Source organism: Humulus lupulus, chromosome 1 (assembly GCF_963169125.1).
Source record: "Humulus lupulus chromosome 1, drHumLupu1.1, whole genome shotgun sequence".
In the NCBI taxonomy this organism is placed as follows: Eukaryota; Viridiplantae; Streptophyta; class Magnoliopsida; order Rosales; family Cannabaceae; genus Humulus; species Humulus lupulus.
Window position 1 is genome coordinate 236,105,799 of NC_084793.1, and position 27,435 is coordinate 236,133,233.

At 38.9% G+C, this 27,435-nt stretch overlaps 1 protein-coding gene across 1 annotated transcript; it reads left to right on the forward strand.

The window, feature by feature from the left end:
* Positions 1 to 24,809: 24,809 nt before the first annotated feature.
* LOC133831090 (uncharacterized) lies at positions 24,810 to 26,453 on the forward strand. Its single transcript, XM_062261261.1, has 5 exons — positions 24,810 to 24,971; positions 25,104 to 25,187; positions 25,616 to 25,723; positions 25,961 to 26,230; positions 26,376 to 26,453. Exons 1-5 carry the CDS (start codon positions 24,810 to 24,812, stop codon positions 26,451 to 26,453), a joined length of 702 nt encoding a protein of 233 aa, XP_062117245.1.
* Positions 26,454 to 27,435: the final 982 nt, after the last annotated feature.

Here is a 27,435-nt window from a genome sequence, read left to right on the forward strand (position 1 = left end):
TGAAATGGTATTTGGTTCTCACATGTTGAGAATATTTAAATTATCATAGTATAATGATATTTAAAAAAAAAAAAGAATATACAATAAAAAAATTGGACAATAACATCAAACTTGTCTTATGTGGGGCATCGCTTCATTTTTACACAAACCATAATTCCAATCCAACCAATATATGTGGATCGGCTTTTGAAGACTTTTCATTTAAGATTAAAAGATCAAATATGTGGATGTAAGTGAAAGCCACTTAGCTATATCATCAAGCGTGCATACATCTGTATATAACTCTTTTATATATACTAAGTGAATAGATAATAAAATTCTTGTTTTTATTTTTTTTAATGTTAACTTTAAGTTAATATTTTTATATTTAATAGTAGTAAACACTTAAACTTAAATAAAATAAAATAAATAATTAAAAAAATTAAAATATAATATTTTTGAGATATTTTACCATAATAATTATTTAAAAAATAATAAATAATTAAACAAATTAAAATATAATATTTTTGAGATATTTTACAATGATGATTGTTTTAAAATAATAAATAATTAAACATATTAAAATATAATATTTTTGAGATATTTTATTTATAGAATTTATTAATTATTTTTATTAAATTTGTATTAATTTCATATAAATTTTAAATAAATATTCTATTTTAATTAAATAATTTATTTATTTTTGTTTAAGTTTATGTTTGTTTTAGTTTTTGAATTTGGGAGTGACAACAAGAGATTTTATATTATATGTTTAATATAATATTAAATATTATACTTGGATTTTAAATTTGAGTTTGTTGACGCCGTTTTTCGTCAACTTAAATTGTAGAGCAATTAAACAATTAAATAATGAAGCGAATGAATGATGAAGAAAAACAAGAGGATTTTTACGTGGTTCAGCAGTTAATCTACCTAGTCCACGAGTCTATATTATTAAGACTTGGGAGTTTTCTGGAAATTCTTTCAGAGATGAATTACCCAGAGTTTTATCTCCAGAAATAAAAAATCAGTCATTTACAAGTGGTGATTCCTTCTCTATTTATAGAGAAGATCGCAGAAATCATTTCCCACATATTTCGGGAAGATATTCTGTAAATTAATTGAAATAATGATATTAAATGCACTATCTCCTATATACACGGAAACGTCCCATGAAGATCGGGAACGGATAACAGATTAAATGATATCCCTTAAAAATTGGGATTACACAACAATAAACATGTTTACACGTAATGGGCTATCCCAGGTGATTCATCAGGTCTTCGAGATCAGCAATCGGCATTGAATCTGTCAAGAGTTATGGGTCAATCACGAACTTGTCACCCAATTTCACGTTATGCTCGGGATAGGTAGGTATTGACGAGGCTGTCACACTCGAGCTTGCGCTTCCCGAGCTCAGGCTATCCCGCCTGAAGGCAATTGATGAAAAATATATTTAAGTGTCATGTCATTGCCCATCGCGAGCTCAGAGAATATTCGAGGTTACACATCCTCGAGGTCATTGTTTTTCTTCAGAGGTTTTACGGCTGGACCATATGATGTTTTCATACATTTCGAGCTCACACCTGACAAGCCCAGTTTTCGGGGTCATAACCTCTTATCTCGAAATCTGGGTGTAATTTTTTGCCCCCTCAAAAGTATCAGTTCGAATCCTATGAGAAGAAAACTTTTGAACTGCCCCTCTTGGAAACTGTATCATCAATTTCACTAGAGTGTGGACACGCATCAGCCAGGTATTGACTAATCAGAGTACTTGAGTGCCTTGGTACCATGCCCACGTTCGTTCTCCTGCCAACTTTATGGTACCATCATCTCATTTGTCCCTGACTGTCAGGTCGGATACGAAATCTGGCCAATGGCTCAGATCAGCTCGGCTTTTGACATTCCCAGGGGCCTATAAATACATCCCCATCATCTTCCTCATTTCACTTTCTCGCCTTGTGTTTTCAGAGGAAAATGAAGAAAAACCATAATTTGAATTTGCCCAGTTCTTGCATGTTCTCCAAACCAAGAAAACAAAACATCGTTGGCTTGTTCGACTCCGTGAGATCTTCTTTGCAACCACTCCTTCAGTCATCAATTTCTTTGTACTCACCAGCTACATTGTGTAAGTATTTGTTCTTAACCTCGGTTGTTCGTGTATATATTTTGTTTTTCCATGCACGTTTATGTTATTGTTGCACTTTGGGCACTAGCTTAGTACTAGGACTCCTTAGTCAATATCTTGTAGTTTGTAGGCTCATTTGATGTTATGGATTTTCAAACCCAGATTTTGCATAAAATATGCAAATATGGCTCTTTTACCGTGTTATTTAGATTTCAGATATCATATCGTGTAGACCAAGGAATGGGGTATAGAATTAGGGTTTTCAAATTGCACGTTTCCCAATAATATCACTTTTTGAGTAACCGCCAACTTTTTCCCTGAAAATCCGGGATCCTAAAAAATAAATCCACCTTCCCCCTTTTTCGTGGAATACACGCTCCGAGCCTGATCTCATTCTTTGGATCGATCTTGTTCCATAGTCTCGATCATTCGAGCTTAGGCCATCTTGATTTTCATTCTTAATATCTAGCTCATCTGGCCCTCACCCTTTTGTTCTCTTGCTAGATGCCGCAGAACTCGGAAGAGCGGTGGGGGTCAAAATTTGCGATTCCTTACTCACCGGCAACTCCGAGCCCGGAGTCACCTTTTACTCGGAACCAGCGCTTGATACGGGAGCACGAACTTAGGTGCGAGCAAGAAGATACCCGAGCTCATTTCCAACGCCAAATTGATGAGGTTGAGGAGAGAAAAAGGAAAAAAAATCAGGGTCGCAATCTATCCAGACCCGGACCCCAAGCCCAGACCGATCCCTCTCGACCCTACTCTTAAAGTGACGGTCGCATTCAAACCAGGTGTTGATGCGGTTCTTCGCCAACAGGTAATTAAGAAAATAAGAGAAAGGGATTAGTGCTGAGTGATGAACCGAAACAGATGAATGATCTTAATATGAACTGAAGATACGACTACGTTTTTAGGTGGTTCAAAGGTTAAAATCCTTCTACTCCACCAGCCTATATTATTGCTATATTTCTGGTATTCTTTACAGGGTATTTCGTTACACAATAAAATCCAACCCCTTGTAACTCACAGGGTCTCCATATTTATAGGAGAGGGCACCTGGGAGTTGGTAAGGGGGGTCAACCTGTGACCTTCTTACCCATCATGTCACTTCTGTGACATTCATGATTAATTCCTAAAACCTGACAAATGAAGTGTGGTCTAATCAATAGGTAAGGGGGATAATGGGCCGCACGGCCCAACCCAGTCGTGGGTGCCTGAACACGCACGTTCATGCTGTGTGTCTGAGAATTCAGGGATATATCAGACACGTGATGTATGATATATGCACGTTTACCTTGCGTGGTTGACTATATAAAGGGTCACAGCTGCCAACTCCAGCTCATACCTTGGGTTGGATGCCTTCTTGACCCACGGTCCTCATGTCTCTGACTCGGCTCTTAAGTAATCTTTAATAAACTTTTGACTACCTTGAGCTAAAAAGATACGACTTGACAACAGCAGCTACGGCTACGTGGTATCCACGTGGCTGATATAATTATGCCATATATCAGCTCGCTAATAGCCCGTGGAAAATTAGGACGTAAATTTGCCCCCCAAGCCTCTGCTCGTGGCACACGACGTCATCTGGGGCCACAGTGGGGGCTTTCAGGCTTCCTTATGGACTCTCCACATTCCGCCCATCATGAAGGCACCGAATACGTGGAGCATTGTGGTTGGTGACGGTACGTCTTCCGAGAACCACATTAAATGGCCTAGCCTATACTCGGTCGTCGTTTTGCCTTTCGAGTAGAGAGCCTCGGATCCCACATCAGGGCAATCCAACGGCCCTCCTCACACGGCCTTTCACGTATATAATAGGGGTGGCCGCCTTACGCATGGGCCACCCGTTTATTTGAAAATTTTCTAAATTTCCCATCTTCTTCTCTCTTCCCATCCTTAAAAAACCCTCTTTTTCTTCCGGTTACCGTTCCCAGCATTCCAGAAGTTCAGTTGCAAGGGCTCCTTTGAGGCTTAGGTACCAGCTATTCCAACGAGGCTCTAACCCAGACGATCCCTTCATCCCCTCCACAGCAAAACACTCCGTAAGTTTTCTGACTGTGCATGCTTTAAATTTTCTTTTCACTGTAGCCTAGGTAAATAGTTCTTGTAGCTGCATGCAACATTTTGTTGGTTTTTTGTGAGTATGAAGGGTGTAGGTTTTTATTTTAGGGCATCGACCGTGGAAGAAAGCCATTTAGGAGCCTGGCTCATAGGGTACACTTTCTGGGGAAATCTTCTGGGTAGGATTTTTTGGTATGCTTGTTTAAAATATCCAGCCTTTTGGGTGCAAACCGGGTAGCTTAGGGGACACGCTTCACAGGCGGTTTTGCACTTCTTGCCTACCGAAACTTTCCTTCCAAGGCAAACTTTTATCCTGACCCTCCTAACACACGAATTCCGAGTAATCAGGGATCCGTTGGGAGCACAGGCGAGTGTTCGTAGAACTACGTGGTCTCACTCTCCACGGGCTGAGATTACCTCAGCCCGTGCAAAGGAAACACTTCTCTTCAGATTCTTTCCTATGCTTAGGTCGCCCCTTCTAAAATTTCTTCTTTTGTTCACTAGGCGACCAGATGGGACCCAAGAAGAACGCCCCTAAGAAGACCGCAGGCAGCTCGTCCTCCCAACAATCCAAAGGAAAGGAGGTGGTGACAGACTCCCCAATCCCCGTTTTTGGGTCGGCCGTGGAGCGGGAGCTCGAGGTGGCGCCCGACGCTTTTTTCGAGGCCGTGAGGATCGTCTCGAAGATCACCGACCAGGGGAAAGTGAATAAAATATTCCTTTCCCACAATATCAAGCTGGGGAGGGGTGCCCTGATCGCTTGACCTCCCCTAGAAGGTGAGCGGAGTTGCGCGCCGCTCGACGAGGAATACACGGCTTGGAGTGACGAGCACTTCAAGGCTGGGGCCTTCCTCCCGCTGGACCAATACTTCGCCGACTTCCTCAACTACGTGAAGTTGGCTCCTTTCCAGCTCCCCCCTAACTCCTACTGTTTGTTGGTGGGGTTGAGATATCTATTCCTGAAACAAGAATGGGAGGTCCCCACCCCGGCAGATATCTTATATTTTTTTTGCCTCAAGGCCAGCCCGAAGCAGCAGGGGTGAGGTGACGAGTTCTACTACCTGACCCGTTTTCCAAACACGGCTGCGGTCATCGAGCTTCCCAGGCACCCCAATGACTTCAAAGATCAGTTCTTTATGTCCAAGGGGTTTCGCAACTGTGAACTTCATTACTTCAACCGTACTCGTAAGTACCTTTTGCTCTTAACTCATAAGTTAAGTATTGATTAACTCTCCTTTATCAGTTTCTGACTTAGGACAATTCTGCAGCCATTTTCGCGAGGACAGACAAGTCTGTGATCCTCGGGAGTCAGTACGAGACCCTAGCGGGTCTGCCCCCCGGTGAAAAGGACTATCGCCAGCTCATGACAGAAGAGACGATGTTGGCATGCAAACTGATCTCTCCAGGCCAGACTTTGGCTCTGAGGAGACCGCGAGGGCTTCCCCCAGCTCGCGAGATGAGGCCCATCCCCGAGGAGGAGGCTGAGGGAGGAGAAGAGGACAAGGACGAGGAGGACGAGGTGCCCCTCGTAAGGACGAGGAGGAAGCGGGCACTGGAGGTCGCCCAAGAAACGGGCGAGGAGAGGATCCGGTCCGGAGCAGCCGCAGGTCCCTCTGGGCAAGGTAATCCTTACATGTTCAGGGACTTAGATAGGGCCACCACCGATCCTCGGTTTGCTAGGTTTAATACCAACCAGCCCATCCAACGCCATCGAAACGACCCAGACCTCGACATAACCCTACTCCAGTGTGTCGACCGGCTCGTGCTGGATTACGAGAGTAGCCGCCCTAGGGGTACTGTAGTCGTAGAGAACACCTTAGCCTTTAGGTCGGCCTTCTTTGAGGAGTATGGGACTAATCTCCGGTCGTGGCCCTCTCTCCGGGAGGGTACTGTAGCTTTGGGTCTTAGGCAGTATGTAGAAAAGTCTAGTCCCGAACCAGATTCGGACCCAGAACCTATTAGGAAAATATTGTTTTGCCTCAATGGAAATGATTATAATATTACAACTCTATGCAATATATTACAAATAAATAATGATAGATTAAATAAGATTACAACTCTATAACTGAAAATTACAAATAAACAAAGAAAAGGAAGAAGATGATGACGAAGAAGAGAATAGTGAGAATACAACTCTAAGCAAAAGATTACAAGTAAAATAAAGTGTTTAGACCAAAAGAAAAGATTACAACTCTTAAACAAAATATACAAGTAAATAGAACAAGAGAATAAGAAGAAAAACAATAGAATAAAAAGAAGAACAGAAACACAATCAAACTCTCACTTACACAACCTAAGTGAAGAGGATTGGGGATCACCAACTTGAACAAGGTTTAAAACCTTTGTCCAAAAGCTTATTTTCCCCTAACTCAAGCACTAAGGGATCTCTCTCAGTTATTGGAAAAGCTTTCTGGAATTATCAAGCCTCAAGGTGTTTCTAGCCAAGTGCTCTAGTGGATAGAAAAGTTGTGTCTTACAAGTGAGCTATAGGCTCCTATTTATAGAGTTTAGAGACACCCTTTGAATTTCAAATTCCACCAACCCCCATGGTTGTTACCAATGTTTAATTGGATTAATATGGAATTAAAAAAGAGATTTGGGAGTTATTTGGTTTTTTTGAGCCGTTCAACAAATATTGAAAAAACTGAAAATTGGTCAGTTTTTTGGCCTGTGGCCGCGGCCAAAGACAATGGTGGCCGCGGCCACTGGTCTCTGTCCCACAGGCCACAGCCACTGAATGTTGGTGGCCGCGGCCACTGACCAATTTCAACACAAAAAATTGTGCTGTTTTTCCAAACGGTTCCAAACCCTCCCAAATGATTTTGTAACTCCCAAAACACATTATTGGGGTTAAAATCATATCTCTAATAGCCATATCACATATGACTTTATGAAATTCATCTCAATATTGTGTAACAACAATTTTATACAATAAAGGGTAATATTTGGAAGTTACAAATTTGTAACACCAAATATGTTACATTATTTGGATATATCTCATATATCTAAATATTGTAACTGTCTATTATATGTTACAATATGTGACACACTTTGTCACATTTATTTAATCTAAAACATTATATTATAATATAATATAATTTTACATTATATTATAAAATAATATAACAGAACCTGTTCCAGCTCGCGAAGTCATTGTCTTAGATTCCCCCGCAGAAGCTTCGGGGCCGATGGTCGTGACCTTAGATTCCTCTTCTAGCTCGGGGGGTAGGATCCCTTTCAATATATACTTGAGTTCTGCTTTTTCCCTCTTATTTTTGTTGTTCTTGCATAAATGCTTACTTGTATACTAATGTTGTCTTTGTTTTTCCAGAGGAGATGTCTCAGCCCGGAAACAATGACCTGCGAGCTATGTTCACCGGAGGGAACTCTTCTGCTAGGGCCTCTGGGCCCATGGTGAAGAAGCTCCGGGTGGCGAAGAAAGCCATTGGGACAACATCCAGGTCCCCTGCAAAGGGGAAAGACCAGTCCCCAGCTGCCCAGGCCAAGGCACCTCCACCTCCTGCAGCAGCGGCGAAGATGCCCCTGCCCCCTCCACGAGCTCCCGCCTTTGTTCGGGATATGGAGATGGAGCCCTGGACATTGGCAACCGCAGCTCCCGAGGTGCACGTTCCGGTGGACCCCCAAGCCTTGGAGAAAATTCCTAACATCTTTCGGGGGACGGTGTACGAGACGGCGATCTACACAGTCGACCACTACTACAACGCCACCGAAAGAGACCTGCGGGCGATCGAAACAAGGAGCCCGGAGAGCGCGATGGAGTCTTCACTGGGAATGGCTCTAACGGTAAGTTGGCTTTGCATTTTGTATTCTTTGGTTACCATTCATCGCACGTTCTCTCCTCTTTTTTTTTTTCTAAGGCAGTTGCCTCTTTGTTTTGTAGGGTGCCTTGGCTCTTCACCGGAGCATATCCAGGTCCAAGGCTCGTCTCGAGGACATGAGGGGTGAGCATCAGGCTATTTTGGTCGCCCAGCAGACTACATTGGCCGCCCTGAAGACTGCCCAAAAGCAGGAACAGGAGGCCAAGGATGCCTTGGCGGCCGCGCGGGCTGAGCTGGACGCGTCCCGCCCCAAGCTGCAAGAGGCCGAGGCTACCAAGGCCGCCCTAGCCACTGTAACGGCCGAAATCGAGGAGGCCAGGGCTGCCCGGGCCACACTAGACTCTGCGAAAATTGAGGCCGAGGTGGCTAAGGCTGCCTTGGCAACGGAGAAGGCGGCTTCCAGCTCCGCCATGGAGGATATGCTATACCACTGCTGGGTCTTCAACCCGGATGGTGACTTCTCCTTTCTAGGAGCGGATGCTTGGGAGTCCTTCCGGGAGGGGTTTAAAGCTCGTCTTCAGCAAGAGGCGCCCTCTGAGACCGGGGAGACCTCCACAGCGGCCGAGCAGGAGGGCGATACGGTGACCTCAACGGAGCAGCCCGGTGGAGCCTAGGGCCTTCTTTCTTTTTTTCTTTTTTGAACATATATATTTTTTTGTAACTTTTGTATGAGGTTTTCTCACCTCGAGACAATTGGCTTTACCATCTTTTTTGCTTTTAATTGATTGGCATCACTTTATCTTTATGCATTTTGGTAAATCTTAGTTTTTGTTGATGCTGCGATTGACATTCTATGCTTTTCTAGGGGAAAATATAACCAATTTTGAGCCAACTTCTAAGATAAGTCCTGGTTGTACCCCAGACATTGCTTTGAAAACTCAGTTCGCGTTAATTCTTGATTAATATCTCGTGCTCTTTAAGAAAAACATCAATCAATCAATTTGAATTAACTTATAAGTTTTAGGACCTAGTTATATCTAGGACGTTAATTTGAAAACTTAGTTGGCGTTAATTTTTATCAACATCTCGTGCTTTTTAAGAAAAACATCGATCAATCAATTTGAATTAACTTCTAAGTTTTAGGACCTGGTTATATCCAGGACGTTAATTTGAAAACTTAGTTGGCGTTAATTTTTATCAATATCTCATGCTTTTTAAGAAAAACATCGATCAATCAATTTGAATTAACTTCTAAGTTTTAGGACGACCTGGTTATATCCAGGATAGTACTTAGTTTGTGTTAATCCTTTATCAATATCTCACGTTTTTTAAGAAAAACAACGATTAATCAATTTTGAATTAACTTCTAAGTCTTTAAGGCGACCTGGTTATATCCAGGCACCATATGCCCCCCCAAGTAATTAGGAAAGGGTCTTTCGTGGTTACTTGAGATTACATTTGCAAATATACACAATAATGACAAAAGATTTGATTTTCATTGCTTAAAAAAAATGTCCTTTCTAGATAAGCCTTACAAGGGTGTTACTGATAATATTTCTTCAGATGGATGGCGTTCCAAGTTCGTGGGACTGCTTCTCCATTGAGCCGAGCTAATTTGTAAGTTCCTTCCTTTATGACCTCGGTGATTTGATATGGCCCTTCCCAGTTCGGTCCCAATACTCCATCTTTGGAATCCTTACCGGCTAAGAAGACTCTCATGAGGACCAGGTCGCCAATGCTAAAGGCGCGTTTTTTGACCTTTGAGTTGAAATAACGAGTGATTTTTTGCTGGTAATGCACGAGCTGAAGTTGCGAATCTTCTCGTCTTTCATCAATCAGGTCGAGGGACGCGCAAAGTAGTTCGTGGTTGCGGTCCTGGTCATACGCCTGGACTCTATGCGAAGATACCTTAATCTCGACAGGGAGGACTGCCTCACTCCCAAAAGTCAGGGAGAAAGAGTACGACCCGTAGGAGTCTGATGCGAGGTCCGGTATGCCTTTAGCGTTTAGCGTCTTATTGACAGCCTCGACCTGGCCGTTTGCCTGGGGATAGGCCACGAAGGAGAAGCTTTTCACAATGCCGTACCTTTCACAAAATTTGGTGAAGAGGTCGCTGTCGAACTGAGTTTTGTTGTCAGATACGATTTTCTTTGGCAGACCGAACCGGCAGATAATTTGACCACGAAGTCGAGGACTTTCTTGGAAGTGATTGTTGTCAAAGGTTCTGCCTCAGCCCACTTTGTGAAGTAGTCGATAGCCACCACAGCGTAGTGGACCCCGCCCTTTCCAGTAGGGAGGGCGCCAACCAAGTCGATTCCCCAGACCGCAAATGGCCATGGGGACAAGATCATCTTCAGCTCGGCTGGGGGAGCTCGGGCAACTGTGACGAATCGCTGGCACTTGTCACATTTCTTGACATATGAGCTCGAGTCCTTTGATATAGTGGACCAGTAATACCCTTGCCTTAAGACTTTTAGGGCCAAGCTTTGCCCCCCAGTGTGATCCCTACAAAAACCTTTGTGCACTTCCTGCAAGATGGACTTTGCTTCGCCTGGCAGAACACATCGTAGGAGGGGTAGGGAATGCCCACGTCGGTACAGCACCCCATCTAATATCGCATACCTTGGAGCTTGGTACAGTACCCGCCGTGCGTCATTACGCCCCTCGGGTAACTTTCCTTCGGTGAGATACTCGAGGATGGGGGTCATCCAGGTCGGTCTGGCGTTGATCATCTCGACCTCCGCCCCGACCTCTTCTATACTTGGTTTCTCCAAGAAATCTATCGGTACTAACCCCAAAGCCTCCGTCTCCCAGGAGGTAGCGAGCTTGGCGAGGGCGTCTGCATTAGCGTTCTGCTCTCGAGGTATCTGCTCGATTGAGCCTCATTCAAATGCGGACAGTTCGACTTTTACCTTGGCCAGGTAAGCAGCCATCTTGGCTCCCCGTGCCTGATATTCACCCAGCACCTGGTTTACCACAAGCTGGGAGTCGCTGAATCATTGAACGGAGCTCGCCTTCAGCTCCTGGGCTACCCCTAGCCCGGCCAGCAGGGCTTCGTATTCGGCCTCGTTGTTGGAGGCCTTGAATCTGAATCTCAGCGCCGAGTGGAATCTATGCCCTTCCGGGGATATCAAAATGATTCCAGCCCCAGAGCCATTCTCATTGGATGAGCCGTCCACGAAGATCTTCCAAGACGTCTGGGCTGAGGTGACCTATGGTGAATCTTCCACAGAATCTTCTCTGAATCCTGTACACTCTACCACAAAATCGGCCAGGGCCTGAATTTTTATCGCAATTCGTGGGGTGTACAAAATCTTGAACTGACTGAGCTCGATAGCCCATTTCAACAGGTGTCCCGATGCTTCAGGTTTTTGCAAAACCTGCCTTAAAGGTTGATCAATCATGACGTGTATTGAGTGGGACTGGAAATACGGCCTGAGCTTTCGGGAGGCCGTGATAAGACAGAACGCCAATTTTTCCATCAACGGGTATCGGGATTCGGCTCCGAGAAGCCTCTTGCTGATGTAGTAGACTGGTTTTTGAACCCGGTCTTCTTCACGGACCAATACGGCACTAGCTGCATCTCCTGTGATAGCTAGGTAAAGGAAAAGAGGCTCTCCTGCCTTTGGTTTGGACAATATGGGCGGCTCGGGCAGATGTGCTTTCAGGTCGAGGAACGCACACTCGCACTCCTCTGACCACTCAAACTTCTTATTCCCTCGGAGCAGGTTGTAGAATGGTAGGCACTTGTCGGTGGATTTTGAAATAAACCAGTTAAGGGCTGCCACCCTTCCTGTTAGGCCTTGAACGTCCTTACATGACCTAGGTGAGGGAAGCTCGAGCAATGACCTGATCTTATCGGGGTTCGCCTTGATTCCTCGGGTATTGACGATGAAACCCAGGAATTTTCCAGATGCGACCCCGAAAGTGCACTTCTGCGGGTTAAGCCTCATGCTGTATTCTCTTAGTATCTTGAAGCATTCCTCCAGGTCGGAGACATGGTTATCGGTAGTCTTTGACTTGACCAGCATGTCATCAATGTACACTTCCATGTTCTTTCCGATCTGGTTGGCAAACATTCTATTCACCAATCTCTGGTATGTAGCACTGGCGTTCTTCAGTCTGAATGGCATGACCTTGTAACAATAGACGTTAGTTGGGGTCATGAAGCTGGTGTGCTCCTGGTCCGCCGGATTCATGGCAATCTGATTATAGCCTGAGTATGCGTCCATAAAGGACATGAGCTCGTGCCCCTCCGTGGCGTCCACCAATTGGTCGATCCTTGGCAAGGGGAAGCAATCTTTGGGGCAGGCTTTATTCAGATTGGAGAAGTCGATGCAGGTCCGCCACTTCCCGTTGGGCTTCGGGACCAGCACAGGATTGGAGACCCAAACCAGAAACTTGGCTTCACGGATAAAGCCGCATTTCTTGAGCCGAGCTACTTCTTCTTCTAGGGCTTCAGCCCGAGTTGTTCCCAGAAGCCTCTGTTTCTGGGACTTTGCAGGAACGCTCTTATCCAAATGAAGGGTGTGCATGATGACATTTGGACTGATTCCCACCATGTCCTCGTGCGACCACGAAAACACATCCAGGTTCTCCTGGAGAAATTTGATCAGCTTCGCCTTCCTCTTGTCATAGAGGTTTTTCCCGAGCTTAACCATCCGTGAGGGATTTTGTGGATCGATATTTACTTCCTCGAGCTCTTCAATAGCTTGGAGCTTGGACTTATCCTCGCCTATTCGGGGGTCAATATCCTCACTTAGGATGATACTTTCCCCTTCGACGCTCTGAGATTTTTCAATCTCAGGATTAGGCAAAGGTTCCTGAGATTCCTCTTCTCCACCTTGAATGGCCATTGTTAACTGCCCGGGTTTCAATTTTCCCTTCATGGAAATGCTGTAGCATTCCGTGGCAGCAAGCTGATCGCCACAGACCGTGTATATCCCTGTGGAAGAAGGGAATTTCAGCTATAAGTGTCGGACGGAGGTGATGGCTTCAAAAGTTATAAGTGTAGGTCGACCCAAAATGGCATTGTATGCGGCGGGACAGTCGATGACCACGAATTCAAAGAGTTTTGAGATTTTCCGAGGTCCTTCTCCTAAGGTGATCACCAACTCGATCGTCCCTATAGCTGCGGATCCTTCTCCCGAGAAACCATAAAGCATCACGGAGGTAGCCTTCAGCTCGGCGACATTCAATCCCATCTTCTCCAGCGTGGATCAGAATAGAAGGTTTATCGAGCTCCCATTATTGACCAGCACTCTCCTAACCCTCCGATTGGCGAGCTGTACTGCTACGACCAGAGGGTCGTTATGAGGGAACTGAACGTGACTGGCATCTTCTTCGGTAAAAATGATTGGTTGCCTTTCCAATCGCTGCTGCTTTGGCATGTGTCTTTTGGGGACGAACTCTACTCCATTATGAGCCTTAAGTTCGTTGACGTACCTCTTTTGGGCACCTCTGCCCGTTCCAGCCAAATGAGGACCTCCAGAGATTGTGGAAATCTCTCCTCCTATTACTAGAGGAGGGATGTCCTGATCTACCTGAGACTCGGGCTGAGTGGTCGGGATTTCCGGAGTCGGACCGGCTGCGGGAACTCTATTCCGCGCATACTGAGCCAAGGGGCTGGCTCTGATGAGAGTCTAGATCTCATCCTTCAGGTGTCTACAATCATCGGTATTGTGACCAACGTCGTTGTGGAAACGACAAAACTTGGAGGGGTCTCGCTTCCCCTTCTGGTGCTTTAACGGCTCCGGCTTCTTCCAGGGGAGACGAGCAGAGTTTGCTAGGAAGATGTTCTCCCTAGAGTGGGTGAGCTTCGTATAAGTCGCGTAGACCGGCTTAAATTTTTCCACGGACTTATTCTTCTTGGGGCCGTGCTGGTTGCCCTCGTTGTTCCCCTTCCTCTTGCCTCCACCAAACTGCTTATTCTGTGTAATGTTCTGGGTCGTTGTTACGACCTCCGTTCCCACTCCAGCAGGCTGCTCGGAGACCTGGCTGGTTCCTGCTGTTATATTATTTTATAATATAATGTAATATTATATTATTTTATAATATAATGTTTTAGATTAAATAAATGTGACATAGAGTGTCACATATTGTAACATATAATAGAGAGTTACATTATTTGGATATATGTGAAATATCCAAACATGTAACATATTTGGTGTTACAAATTCATCACAAATTTGTAACTCCTAAATATCACCCATTATTGTGTAGATTTTGTTGTTATACAATATTGAGATGAATTTCTTAAAGCCATATGAGAAATGGCTGATAGAGATGTGATTTTAACTCCCATATTGTGTATGGAAGTTACAAAATCAAGTGGGAATAAATTGGAACGTTTTGGAAAAAACTTAAAAATTGGTTGCTGAAAATGACCAAGGGCTGCGGCGCTTGAAACAAGCGTCGCGGCCCTAGTGGCTGACAACTTCATACAATTTCGGTTTTTATCCAATTTTGAATGATTCCAACAGCCAAGTAACTCCCAAATCTCTATTTTAATTCCATAAAACACACAATTAATCATTGGTAACAGCCATGGGGGTTGGTGGAATTTGAAATTCAAAGGGTGTCTCTAAACTCTATAAATAGGAGTCTAATGCTCACTTGTAAGACACAACATTTCTATCCATTAGAGCACTTGGCTAGAAACACCTTGAGGCTTGATAATTCCAGAAAGCTTTTCCAATATCTGAGAGAGATCCCTTAGTGCTTGAGTTAGGGGGAAATAAGCTTTTGGACAAAGGTTTTAAACCTTGTTCAAGTTGGTGATCCCCAACCCTCTTCACTTAGGTTGTGTAAGTGAGAGTTTACTTGTGTTTCTGTTCTTCTCTTTATTCTATTGTTCTTCTTCTTATTCTCTTGTTCTATTTACTTGTATATTTTGTTTAAGAGTTGTAATCTTTTCATTTGGTCCAAACACTTTATTTTATTTGTATCCTTTTGCTTTGAGTTGTATTTTACTATTCTCTTCTTCTTCATCATCTTCTTCATTTCCTTTGTTTTATTTGTATTTTCAGTTATAGAGTTGTAACACTTTATTTAATCAACCTTGTCCATTGTAATATTTTTCATAGAGTTGTAACATTATCTTACCATTTCCATTGAGGCAATACATATTTTCCTAACATTCAAAAGCTTATTTCTTTTTTGTTTCAATGGAAGGGGAGACAATCAAGATCATGAGCCAAGACCTAGTGAGATTGGATAGGTTTGATGGATCCAATTTTACTAGGTGGCAAGACAAGGTGAGGTTTCTTTTAACCACTCTCAAAATCGCCTACATCCTTGAGTCTTCTTTGGCACCTTTAGCCGAGCCATCCGACAAAGACACTCCTGAGGAGGTGGAGAAGAGAAGGAAGAGGGAGGAGGACAATCTCCTTTGTAGGGGTCATATCCTCAACACCCTATCCAATAGGCTCTATGACCTACACACCGAGACCAAATCGGCCAAGGAGATATGGGATGCACTTGAGAAAAAGTTTAAGGCGGAAGAGGAATGTACCAAAAAGTTTTTGATATCTCAATACTTCGATTTCAAATTTTTTGGTGATAAACCTATTCTTCCTCAAATTCATGAATTGCAAATTATTGTTAATAAATTGAAAGTGTTAAAGATTGAGCTTCCCGATGCCTTTCAAGTTGGTGCTATAGTGGCTAAATTACCACAAACTTGGAAGAGCTATAGGAAAAGAATCCTTCATAAAAATGAGGATTATTCTTTGGAGGGGATCCAAAAGCATATTCGAATTGAAGAGGAATCGATATGTAGAGATAAACTTGTGGAGGGGTCTAATGGAGAGACTTCCAAAGCAAATGCGGTGTCACAACCAAAACATCCCAAAAACAAAGGGAAAAAGGGTAATGAGAAACCTTTGGGTCCAAAAACCAACCCAAACAAGTTTAAGGGGGAGAAAGGTCCTTGCTTTGTGTGTGGGAAAAAGGGTCACTATGCTAGAGAGTGTAGACATAGAAAAGACCAACAAGGACCTAAGGTGAACGCAACTCAAGAGGAAAACATAGTTGCTACCCTTAGTGAGGTGAATGCGGTCCAAGGCAAGGTGAAAGGGTGGTGGTATGACACATGTGCCACCCTCCATGTCACCTATGACAAATCATTGTTCAAGACCTTTGTAGAGTCGAAGGGCAACCATGAGATACAAATGGGCAATGAGGGCAAATCCAAGGTACTTGGCAAAGGTACTATTGATGTCTACTTCACCTCCGGCAAGAAAGTTACATTAGTGAATGTACTTTATGTTCCCGAAATGAGTAGAAACTTGGTAAGTGGTGATTTGCTTGGCAAGCCCGGCATTAAAGCCGTTTTTGAGTCAGGTAAACTTATACTTACCAAATCAAATGTATTTTTGGGAAAGGGGTACTTTTGTGAGGGTATGGTTAAATTGTGCACCAATGATGTAACTTTCAATGTTATCAATAAAAATGCTAATTCTGCCTATATTGTTGAGTATGATTCATTATTTTTGTGGCATCTTAGACTATCACATATAGGTTTTTCAACCATGAAAAGAATAGTAAAATGTGGTATGATTGCATGCAATATTAAAAACTATGGTAAATGTGAAACATGTGTTAAGTCTAAAATGATTAAGAAACCATTTCTTAGTGTAGAAAGATCATCTAATTTACTAGATTTAATCCATAGTGATCTTTGTGAATTAAATGGTGTTTTAACTAGAGGTGGTAAAAGGTATTTTCTTACTTTTATAGATGATTTTAGTAGATATACCTATGTGTTTCTTTTAAAGCATAAAGATGAGACTTTTGATGCTTTTAAATTGTATAAATTAGAAGTTGAAAATCAACTAAATAAAAAGATTAAGGTGCTAAGAAGTAATAGAGGAGGAGAGTGCTTCTCTAATGAATTCAATACATTTTGTGAAGAAAATGGTATAATTCATGAGTACACTGCACCTTATACACCACAACACATTGGTGTTGCCGAAAGGAAAAATAGGACTTATCTAGAGATGATAAATTCTATGTTGGTGTTTTCTAAGTTGAACTTTAACTTATGGGGTGAAGCGCTTTTAACCGCTTGTCACATTCTTAATCGAATACCGATGAAGAAAAATTAGATATCTCCATATGAGTTATGGAAAGGAAGAAAACCCAACATAGGGTACTTCAAAGTGTAGGGGTGTCTTGCATATTGCAAGAAAAACGAACCTAATAGAACAAAGTTAAGTTCAAGAGCCATAAAGTGTGATTTTGTTGGTTATGCCAACAATAGTAAAGCTTATAGGCTATTAGACTTAGAGTCTAATATTATGATTGAATCTAGAGAAGTTGAATTCTTTGAGAATATGTTATGTGACAACAATTCTTAAGCTTCAACATCTCTAAAGGAGAATTTTTTATATGAGAACAATTATCAAGCTTCTACATCCAAAGTTGATTCTCAAGAGGAGAATTCTCAAAAGGATGTAAAGCAACCCTTTGAACCTAGAAGAAGTCAAAGGCTTAAAAATCATAAAAGTCTAGTAGTGGATGAGAAAGATTCTCAACGAATTTCATTCTACATGGTAGAAGGAAATAGAGAGGAAGTCATTAGGAAAATTCCTATTGTACTTCTCGTTGAGGATGATCCTAAGACTTATAGAGAAGCTATGCAATCGAGAGATAGTGCATTTTGGAAAGAAGCCATCAATGATGAGATGGATTCCATTCTTTCTAATTACACTTGGGAATTGGTAGATCTCCCACCGGGGTCTAAGCCAATTGGGTGTACGTGGCTATTTAGGAGAAAATACCACACTGAAGGCACTATCCAAACCTTTAAAGCTAGATTAGTAGCTAAAGGGTTTAGGCAAAAAGAGGGTATCGATTATTTCGATACCTATGCACCTGTTGCATGAACAACTTCTATAAGAATTTTGTTCGCTTTAGCTTCTATACACAACTTGTATGTTCATCAAATGGATGTCAAAACGACATTCCTTAATGATGACCTCAATGAGGAGGTCTTTATGGAACAACCCGAAGGGTTTGTCCTACCAAAATATGAACATAAAGTGTGTAGACTTGTAAAATCCTTATATGGATTGAAACATGCTCCTAAGCAATGGCATGAGAAATTTGATCAAGCCATTATGTCTAATGGGTTTAGACATAACAATGGAGACAAGTGTTTGTATTCCAAAACTTGTAAGGGATATGTGATCATTGTTTGCTTATATGTGGATGACATGCTTATTCTAAGTAATAGCATGAAAGGGATAGAAGAAACGAAGAGGTTTCTATCATCAACCTTCATGATGAAAGATCTGGAGAAGTTGATACCATACTCGGTATTAAAGTAAAGAAACATAGTGGGGGTTTTGCACTAGGGCAAGCCCACTGCGTTGAGAAAGTATTGAACAAATTTAGCCATCTCAAGGTTAAAGATGCCAATACTCCATTCGATCATAGTGTAAAACTAGAGAAGAATGAAGGAAGAGCGGTGGCTCATTTGGAGTACGCTAGTGCTATAGGGAGTCTAATGTACACTGCCAAGTGTACTAGACCTGATATAGCATTTGCGGTAAGTAAAATTAGTAGGTTTACAAGTAATCCAAGTGTGGATCACTGGAAGGCAATTGGAAGAGTCCTAGGTTATCTCAAGAAAACCAAAGGACTAAGTCTTCACTACTCCAAATTTCCTTCGATATTAGAAGGATATACAGATGCAAGTTGGATATCCAATCTTAGGGACAACTTGTCCACAACTGGTTGGGTATTTACACTTGGTGGAGGTGCAATTTCTTGGGGCTCCAAGAAACAAACCTGTATATCTCATTCCACTATGGAAGTAGAGTTCACATCTCTAACTGCTACCGGCAAAGAGGCCGAATGGTTAAGGGATCTGTTGATAGAGATTCCCCTAATAAAAGATAATGTATCTACTATATCGATACATTGTGATAGTTAAGCAACATTGGCTAGAGCATACAGCTGAGTGTATAATGGGAAGTCTAGACATATTAGTCTAAGACATGGATATGTAAGAGAATTGATTCAAAGAGGAGTCATCTCAATATCCTATGTGAGAACAAGTGAAAATCTGGCAGATCCTTTCACTAAGCCACTAACGAGGGATTTAGTAATTGCATCATCTCGAGGGATGGGACTTAAACTCCCTAAAGAGCACTACAAAAAAAAACAGTATTCATAACACTTAAAAAGTGCTATCTGGGACTATTGATAGCACTTCTGAAAATGCTAACGTAGCCCATGTTATTAAAAGTCCAGTCTTTTCTATAACATTTTTTGAATGTTATGTTCGGTGTTATCTTAAACTATTCAATAACACATTTTTAGGTGCTATAATATTCAAATAATAACATTTAGATAGAGTTTTTGATTATAAATTTGAAGTTTAATCTTGTATTTTTTTCATAACACTTTTCAACTGTTACATTTGATTATTTTGATAACATTTTTAGTTTGTTATATTATATAAACCATAACGATTTTTTACGCTTATAATATGCTTTTAAATCATAACATATAGTAATAAAATTTTAAATTTTATTTTGATAAGTATACTTATATGGTTTTTTTTTTAATTAAAAGATTTTCATTATTGTATTTTGATAAAAATATTCAAAATTAATCATAAAATGTAATTCTCAATAGATTGATAAACCATAAGTATTACATTAAACAATAACTAATTCAAACCATGAATGTGTCTACTTCATGAGATCTTAGTTCTAACTTAAGTTTGAAAGCATAACATAATAAAGTTTTATAATCTTGAACAATTTTTACTTCAAAAATGAAAAATAGAAACATTACAAGATACACAAAAATAAACCATGCGTGAAACTTGCTCCATCCTTCAATTCATCATCATTTGTGCACTTGTCTTTGTTGTGAGTCCATTTGTTTAGCTACAACAAAATTTAAATAAGTAATGCTTCAACTTAAAGTTATAGTAAACTAAAAGAGTACATAAAAAACGTTAATTACCTAATTATAACTTTATCAGCTGGCCATGCAATTATACTACCTACAGCATCTTCTATAGTAGACATAATTGTTGAAGGCCTCCACAGAAATGCATCATTCTTTCTCACAAGATCTATCCCCACTTTCATAGCATTAGGCCCAAGAGGAACATGGTGAACCTCATCCTTTGGGTCACTTGAGATAAAATAACCTTCTGCAATAATTTCTCCAGATCCAATCCAATCTAATATTTTGCATTTTGAGCCAAATGTGTGGTTCTTGACACTCTAACAATATATCAATATAACAAATTCAGCAGCAGTAAATGATTTTATATTGAATACTATATGTTTTAGATTTTATCATTTTCATATAATTAGTATCATAATTACCTGAGTGGAATGAACATGAGAATTTGATTGAACATTGACATTTGATTGCTCCTCGTTCTGAGAAGATGTATTCTATTTACAAGTAAGATAGAAAGACATGAATTCAACATCAAAATTAAAAAAAATACAAAAGTAAAGACTAACCAAAAAATTAAACATGAATCTTAGTTATTATTGCAATTCAGCCAGCTAGCTTTTCTGACATTTCTACAAAATTCTTAGCGCCTTCTCTATACTCATCCGAGGCTCTACAATTCAAAGACAAGTTCATATTTATAATATATTAGTAACAAATACAGTAAGTTACTAATTTTACTAAGCTAGCACTAATTAAATCCCTAGTTCTTATTACCTATTGAAGCGTAGCCAATTTTTATCCAACATGATCACCAATTTAGTTGTCCTGTTCTAACCAACAAAAAGCAAAATTTTGATAAGTCTATGTAATGGTAAATACAAAATTGTATCAACCAAAATATACTATATGATTTGATTTTTAAAATTACTTGATTTTGAGTTCAGAAATGAATTTAAGCTGTTTATTTAGTCTTATTGCTAAACTTGAGATAATTCTGGCATTTCCAATCCTCATCTCAAAGAAATATTATATATATATTTATATATATATAAAGAGTATTGTCAGTTCAAGAATTTGATATCTATTTCAATATGGTAGTTTGAGGGAGCTTCTGATGAGGGAAATAAAGGAGTTAGTATATGGGATACATTTACAAAACAACCAGGTGAGAAGTTCAAAAGCCCCGAAAGTGTCAACTGTAATTGTAGTCATTTATATTCTTATCATTGATTGAACCTAATAAAAAAGCACTCATTGCAATTCTTATCTGTTGCTTACTTTTGTTATAATAATAACAATAATACACTGTTCTTTTCTTCTTTAAATATAACGCCATTCAGATTTTAGATCATATATGCTAATCCGATATAGAAAACCACTGAGCTATCCAGCCATGCATGCACTTTTGGTAGTTTCTAGAGGACATTTTGGCATTAGTGTTATTCACGTGTCTTATATTTTATAAAGATACACTATGACTATGTATGTTTTGTATTCAGAAAACACAAGAGGAAAGAAAAAAAAACAGAGGCAGAATAATAAAAAGTTGTTTGATTGGTAGCCAAAAAAGTGGAAGAAAAAAGTTAAAGGGGTGTTGTTTGTTTTTTGGTTCATCGATCTATGGATAGGAAAGAAAAATGAAGGAACTTTTCTAATTTATTATTCATATAAACCCATTATTTAGTTCTGAATTTTATAACCATAAGTAATTAAAAGTACTAAAAAGCCTCAGTTTCCTTCTTTTTGTCTATTCTTTTTTCTATCCTACTTATTTTTTATTTATGGTTAAAAGTGATAAAATTTATGATGGTAAGGAGTTAGTATATGTTTGTCCAATTCGGGTCATGGTACTGTCAACGCACATTCACCCCTTGCAAGTGATTATTTTGTCTCAACTGAACCCACATCATCTGATATATATCAGTATATCTACCAATCTTATATAGTTCAAAATTGTTGTCCCAGTGATTATAAAGTACTAGTTTATGTTTTTTAATAAGAGTTTCTAGAGGGAGGTTAAAATTTTGGTATCGATTCGATGAAATTTAATCCTCATCTGAGTTGATACAACTAAATAGATACATATTTTATCTGTACTAGTATTCTATTCTAATTCTATAATAGTTCTTTCTTATTTATCTCTACAAACTCCATTAGCAGCCTTCTGAAATAGGTGATGACTTTAATTATGCCAGCTTTGTGAGGGAGAAAAGATCTAAAAGATAAATGGAAGCTAGTTAAGTTATACTTGTACACACACACACAACACATATCTTTATAAGATACACACAAAGAGTACCACCTTTTATGGCTTTGGATTCAATTCAATGGAGCAAAATTTGAATAATGGCACCCATATCGATATGAACTTCAAATTGACATACATAATCTAAACTAAATACAAAATGAGTTAAATTATACAATCCCCCATGAGATTTTAAAAATTATTGACCCTTCTCTTTAAATTTCATTTTATAATAAATCTATCTCTTAAGTCAACATACAATAAATAATAAATTTAAAAAATCATAAAGTTAATTACTTAATATGTATGTGTTTTTTATGGTCATTTAAGTCTGTTTTGTTATTATTTAATTTTACATTTTACAACTTTTCTGTCAGGATCTTTTTGGCTGCTTTCCTTATTAGTCTTTCAATTTTCTGGTTCAAGCAGTCACCAATTTTTAGTTCTCCCAACTTGGTATGTTTCTAATTTTATATGCAAATCTAAGACTTGTCATTATTATTATAATAACAAAGATGCAAAGTATAAAATGAGTTGTTTTAAGCAGTTATGGATTATGGTTTTAGTTCACCTTAAGATTTTTCAAGTTCACTTTGTAGTTAGTTGATTGATGACTAAATTTCTATGGTTTCGATTTTCCCCACATGGGTTTCGATTCTACTTTCAAATTTCTATGGTTTTTGAAGTTTATTAGATATACATCAAATAACTAACAGAAAATCAGAAAACATTCCAGCCATATTTATTAACCAACCATCAATCATTATCAATTCAAAATATTCAATCAACACACAAGTTTTCTTCCTTATCTCTCCGCAGCACACAAATTTCTCATAACCTACTTCACTAATACACACAAGTTCTCAACCTTCCGTTATCACCGCAGCACACAATAATAATAATCTCAGAACCTACTTCACTATGGATGAATATCTAAGATATTCAAACTCCTCTAACATTTGCAAAGTATTTTAACAAAAATAAAAGAAAACATACCTCTTGCAAACTGCTGCAAATAAAGTTCCCTCCAATTCTGACAACTCGATAAATGTTGCAAAAACAAAAAGTGTTCCCAACCAAAATCAATCGACCTGTTCCTCTCTAGATGCTTCCTAATAGAGACTGCCTTCTTAATAAGATGGTACAGATCTTCAAGAATTTCAGGGGCAAGACCTAACAAACAAAACCAATTTTATAAAAACAAAGAAATCCAATCAACCAAGACATACAGATAAGACATCGCCCAACCAAAGGCTACATGCCCTTATCATTCAATAACCGTATTAAGACACTCAAACAAGAAAAACAACCAGCTCAATTACACTATAATCCCAATTACCCAAAATTAAACAAATGAAAAAACATAAAAATTAATTATTCCCTTCGTTCATTCACTTGTATCAGCATACATAAAATAATTTCTATTTAAGAAAGCCACATGTGGAATAATTAGAGTAAACATATCTTTCTAGTGTTGTTAGAAAGCTGGCTTATAAAGTTAGTTATGGTAGTTATATCCTACACATTGTATAAATGTTCCAGCTGTCTTATAAAGCTAGTTGGGTATTGTGAGGAAGAAAAAAAACTCAAGAGAAGAAGAGTGAAAACAGAGAAAAAAAGCTGAGAAAAAACCTCCAATTGTTTTCAAACAGTTCTTTTTTTTTGGCAACTAATTCAAATAAGGCTAAGGCCCATATATATATAAATATAAATAAGCTTCATCTCATTAAAAAACTGTGTTCTTTCTTTGTTTTATTTTTCTGTTAAGTTTTCTATGTGTTTGTTAATATTACTTTGATATTGTTATTAAGTAACAAAGTTTCAGGATCTTGAAACTGGAAAACAAAGGGTTTTCGACACAGGTTTCATGATCAAGGATAGAAGATCAAGATCCTAACATTTATGCAGCAAGAAAGTCCAAGAATGAAGTGGATGAGGAAAACCAAGCAATCATTCTGCTAAGATCTTTACCAAGCAATTATTTCTACCCAAGCAATTGTTTCTACCCAAGCAATTGTTTCAGCAATTATCCAAGCAATTGTTTCAGCTAGTGTGGAAGATATTGTCTAGTTGGACATGTACTATACACAGTTCAAGGGTTATGAACAAGTTACAGCAACTCTACCCAACTTTGAGCATTCCTTACAAGTAATTATTTGTCTTGTTATACTTACAAAAGAAATTTAGGCTGGTTTTTTTATGTTGTTGGTTAGTTTTATGTTGCTGTTAGACTTCTAAGCACTGTAACTAAATCTTCCAAACATAAAGGTAAATAAGAGAATGAAGCCAAAGAAACTGTACCAAATTATCAGCATCATCAAACACACTTTTTATCTTTGAAATCTTCTGTTTTTTTCTGCTATGCAAAACCGTACACATTCCACCAGACAGACACAGAAACAGAAACAAACAAAAACTCAGAAAAACAAAATGGAATACATATGGGGACAATACTAAATTCATGTAGATGGATGCATCTTTGGCAAAAGATCATTTATGAGTAAAAGTAAAGCTGGAAATTATAGTATAAAAATAATTGATAAGTTAAAAACCTGGCACATATTTGTATGTGTTCATGCAAATGTTATAAGAAACGTATTTATATAAATTAAAGTTGATGGCACCGTACTAAAAAAAAAAGTATATTTGCATATGTTGTAAGAAATGTGCTTGAATTCAATCTGGAATGTTTAGGAGGCCTAGTTTGCTCTCTGAGGACGAACTAAGGCCGTTGAGAAGATCATTTAACACAAACATTCCAGATTCATTTGTCAATTACATAACAAAGGAAGGTTTCTCAAAGAATGGACTTGAATTTGCAAAAGACAAAGAAGCATATCATATGTTTGTAAGCTAGTGTTCCTTATTCCATTTTTTTTTCTTTATGCAAAGTATGAATTAAGTTAACTGCCAATCAAATTTGTAACATGTTTCTTTCTTTCTTTTTACTTCTTCTTCTTTTTTCCTTTCTTCCTTGTAGCTTTCTGATTTCAATCAATCAGGAGAAGATATTTTTTGCGATTGTAGGGTACTAAAAGAAGATGCAAAACTTCAAATATACGAGGCAAGTTTTTTCTTCCTACGTTATATATATATTTTTTTGATCGAAAAAGGAAATATATTGCACCAAAACACTGATTACATCAACAAGTTCAGAAACAGAGCAGCATACAACACCAGCTCACAACTTCCTAACAAACTCAGCAAGAGCTCTATTCTTGTCCAGAATCTTTTGACTCAAACTACCAAGAAATCTAGCTTTCAAACTCATTTTAATCATACTATCTAAACTATGAGCAAAAAAACAGGAATTTCTATTACACCAAATACCATAGACAGCAGCTGCCAAGGAGGCTACAGCAATGTGATGCATAAGATTTTTGGGCTTCCCATCTAACCACTTCTTATATTTTGTTAGTGAGCATATACAGATTTCTGGTTTTTATGGGGTTAGACTTATTGAGACTAACAGTGACCATATTTTTGTTTTAGATTAAACGTGCTTATGTGCGGCACATGCTCAGGGACATATCTTGCCTTGAAAAAGATTTGGACATGAGGCTGGATCTATGCACCAGAAGACCTGTTACTACACTTACTGTAAGTTCTCTCTATTCAAGTGCTGATGTACCTATATATCCATGCACCTACTATTATAGAATTCAAAAGTTTGAGATCTTTCTCTCTGATGAAGGTACCATTATTGTTAAATATCATTTGTATTTACCAAATGACCCCACCAGAAAAGGCTAAAACTTGATGTTTAGAACATGAGAAATATCTGGTAATTATGTCATGAAGTTAATTTCTAAGAATACATTCTATGTGCTTTTGCAGGATGATGAACTGCAAGGCATTAAGGAATTGATTGATTCAGCTATTTTAGATAGAGAAGTTAAGGGTGGACTGAGATGGCCCTTGGGGAACGCAGTTTCTGGAGATAAAATTCGTGTGACTGCAGTCTGGCATGTAATAAGTAAAAAATACAAAAATCCATCACTAAAGCTGAAAATAAAAAATGTTGATCGGTATAAATTTTTATCATCAACTGAGGAACCTAGAAGGGAGGTTGTTATAATGCTAAAAGGAGTAGCTTCAGAATTAATGGTATATATCTCTTTTGTGGTTAACATAAATAGTTTGAATCCTGCTGAACATTGAATATAGTTTCTGTTTTCTTCTTTTTGGTTATAACTTTTTCATTTCTTAAGATCTGTGACCTGTTTCTTTTTTCTTCTTTTCTAATGTTCAGAAACAAAGGGCTGATATGAATCTCATTAGTGAGATGTTGAAAGATGACTTGAAGGCTATATGGAACAACTTTCTTTGAAAACATGTAGATGGCTTGCCATTATTCTATCACTTTTATAACAAATACATATATAGATACATATGAGAACAAAAGACTTTCATTTATTAAAGAAACAAGCAATCCATAGCATCTAAACAAGAAATATACATAAATATGCACCTACCAAAAAAAAAAATCTGGTTTATTTTAATGGAACATTAGCAGCAATAGCTAGTTTGAATGAGAACCTTTTTCATAGCACAAATCCTATAATATGTAGATACCTGGAGGTTTCAGAATGCCCTTTTTATTAAAGAACTACATAAAAAGAGATCAATTACCAAAAATATAGTTACCAAAAATTACATGAACCTGTCAAGGGACAACAAAAAGCTTCTCCTTATGAATAATACAGGTACCTATTTATTAAAAACTAAACTAGAAAGGTTGTTAGCCAAAAACATAGAAGGATATATGGAAAGAAGTGTTACTATCATCTTCCACCACTTCAAAGTCTCAAAAAAGTCAAAGCACACATTCTAAAACATTGCCTCATTTCTCATTTCAAACTAGAAACCCCCACTTTTTCTTGTTTTTTTTCAATAACTTGTCTAATGTGATATTTATTTTACACATAAGATTATCAATGCAATTTTCAAACATGCTCAATTATTTTCTGTTATAAATATATATCTTATATAAAGCGTATGAAGGAGACAAAACAAGGACCACCTAAAACATCATCATAATAGTTACATATACCTCCTTGGAACTGATTTCAGTTCGTCAAGAGAAGAAGAGTGAAAACAAAGAGCCTGAATGGCATCTTGGTACACCAGAAAGTGGCCAAAATGGTAGGAGATGCAAAGCTCTTAGAAGGGAAAAAGGTTGAGGAGATTGCTAACCTTTAGTCAACAGCAAGATTAGGCACAGTTTAGTCAATATTGATTTAAACTTTTATGGTTCACGTTTGAATTCATTTTCTAATACATTTGAAGCTATTCTGATGGTGGTTGAGTTA

Bases quoted from the DNA above. Each gene is read 5' to 3' on its own strand.
- LOC133831090 (XM_062261261.1), top strand. From the start codon at position 24,810: ATGTTTAGGAGGCCTAGTTTGCTCTCTGAGGACGAACTAAGGCCGTTG. The intron at 25,188-25,615 runs GCAAGTTTTTTC...TTTTTGTTTTAG, and splicing joins CAAAACTTCAAATATACGAG to ATTAAACGTGCTTATGTGCG. The intron at 26,231-26,375 runs GTATATATCTCT...TCTAATGTTCAG, and splicing joins GAGTAGCTTCAGAATTAATG to AAACAAAGGGCTGATATGAA.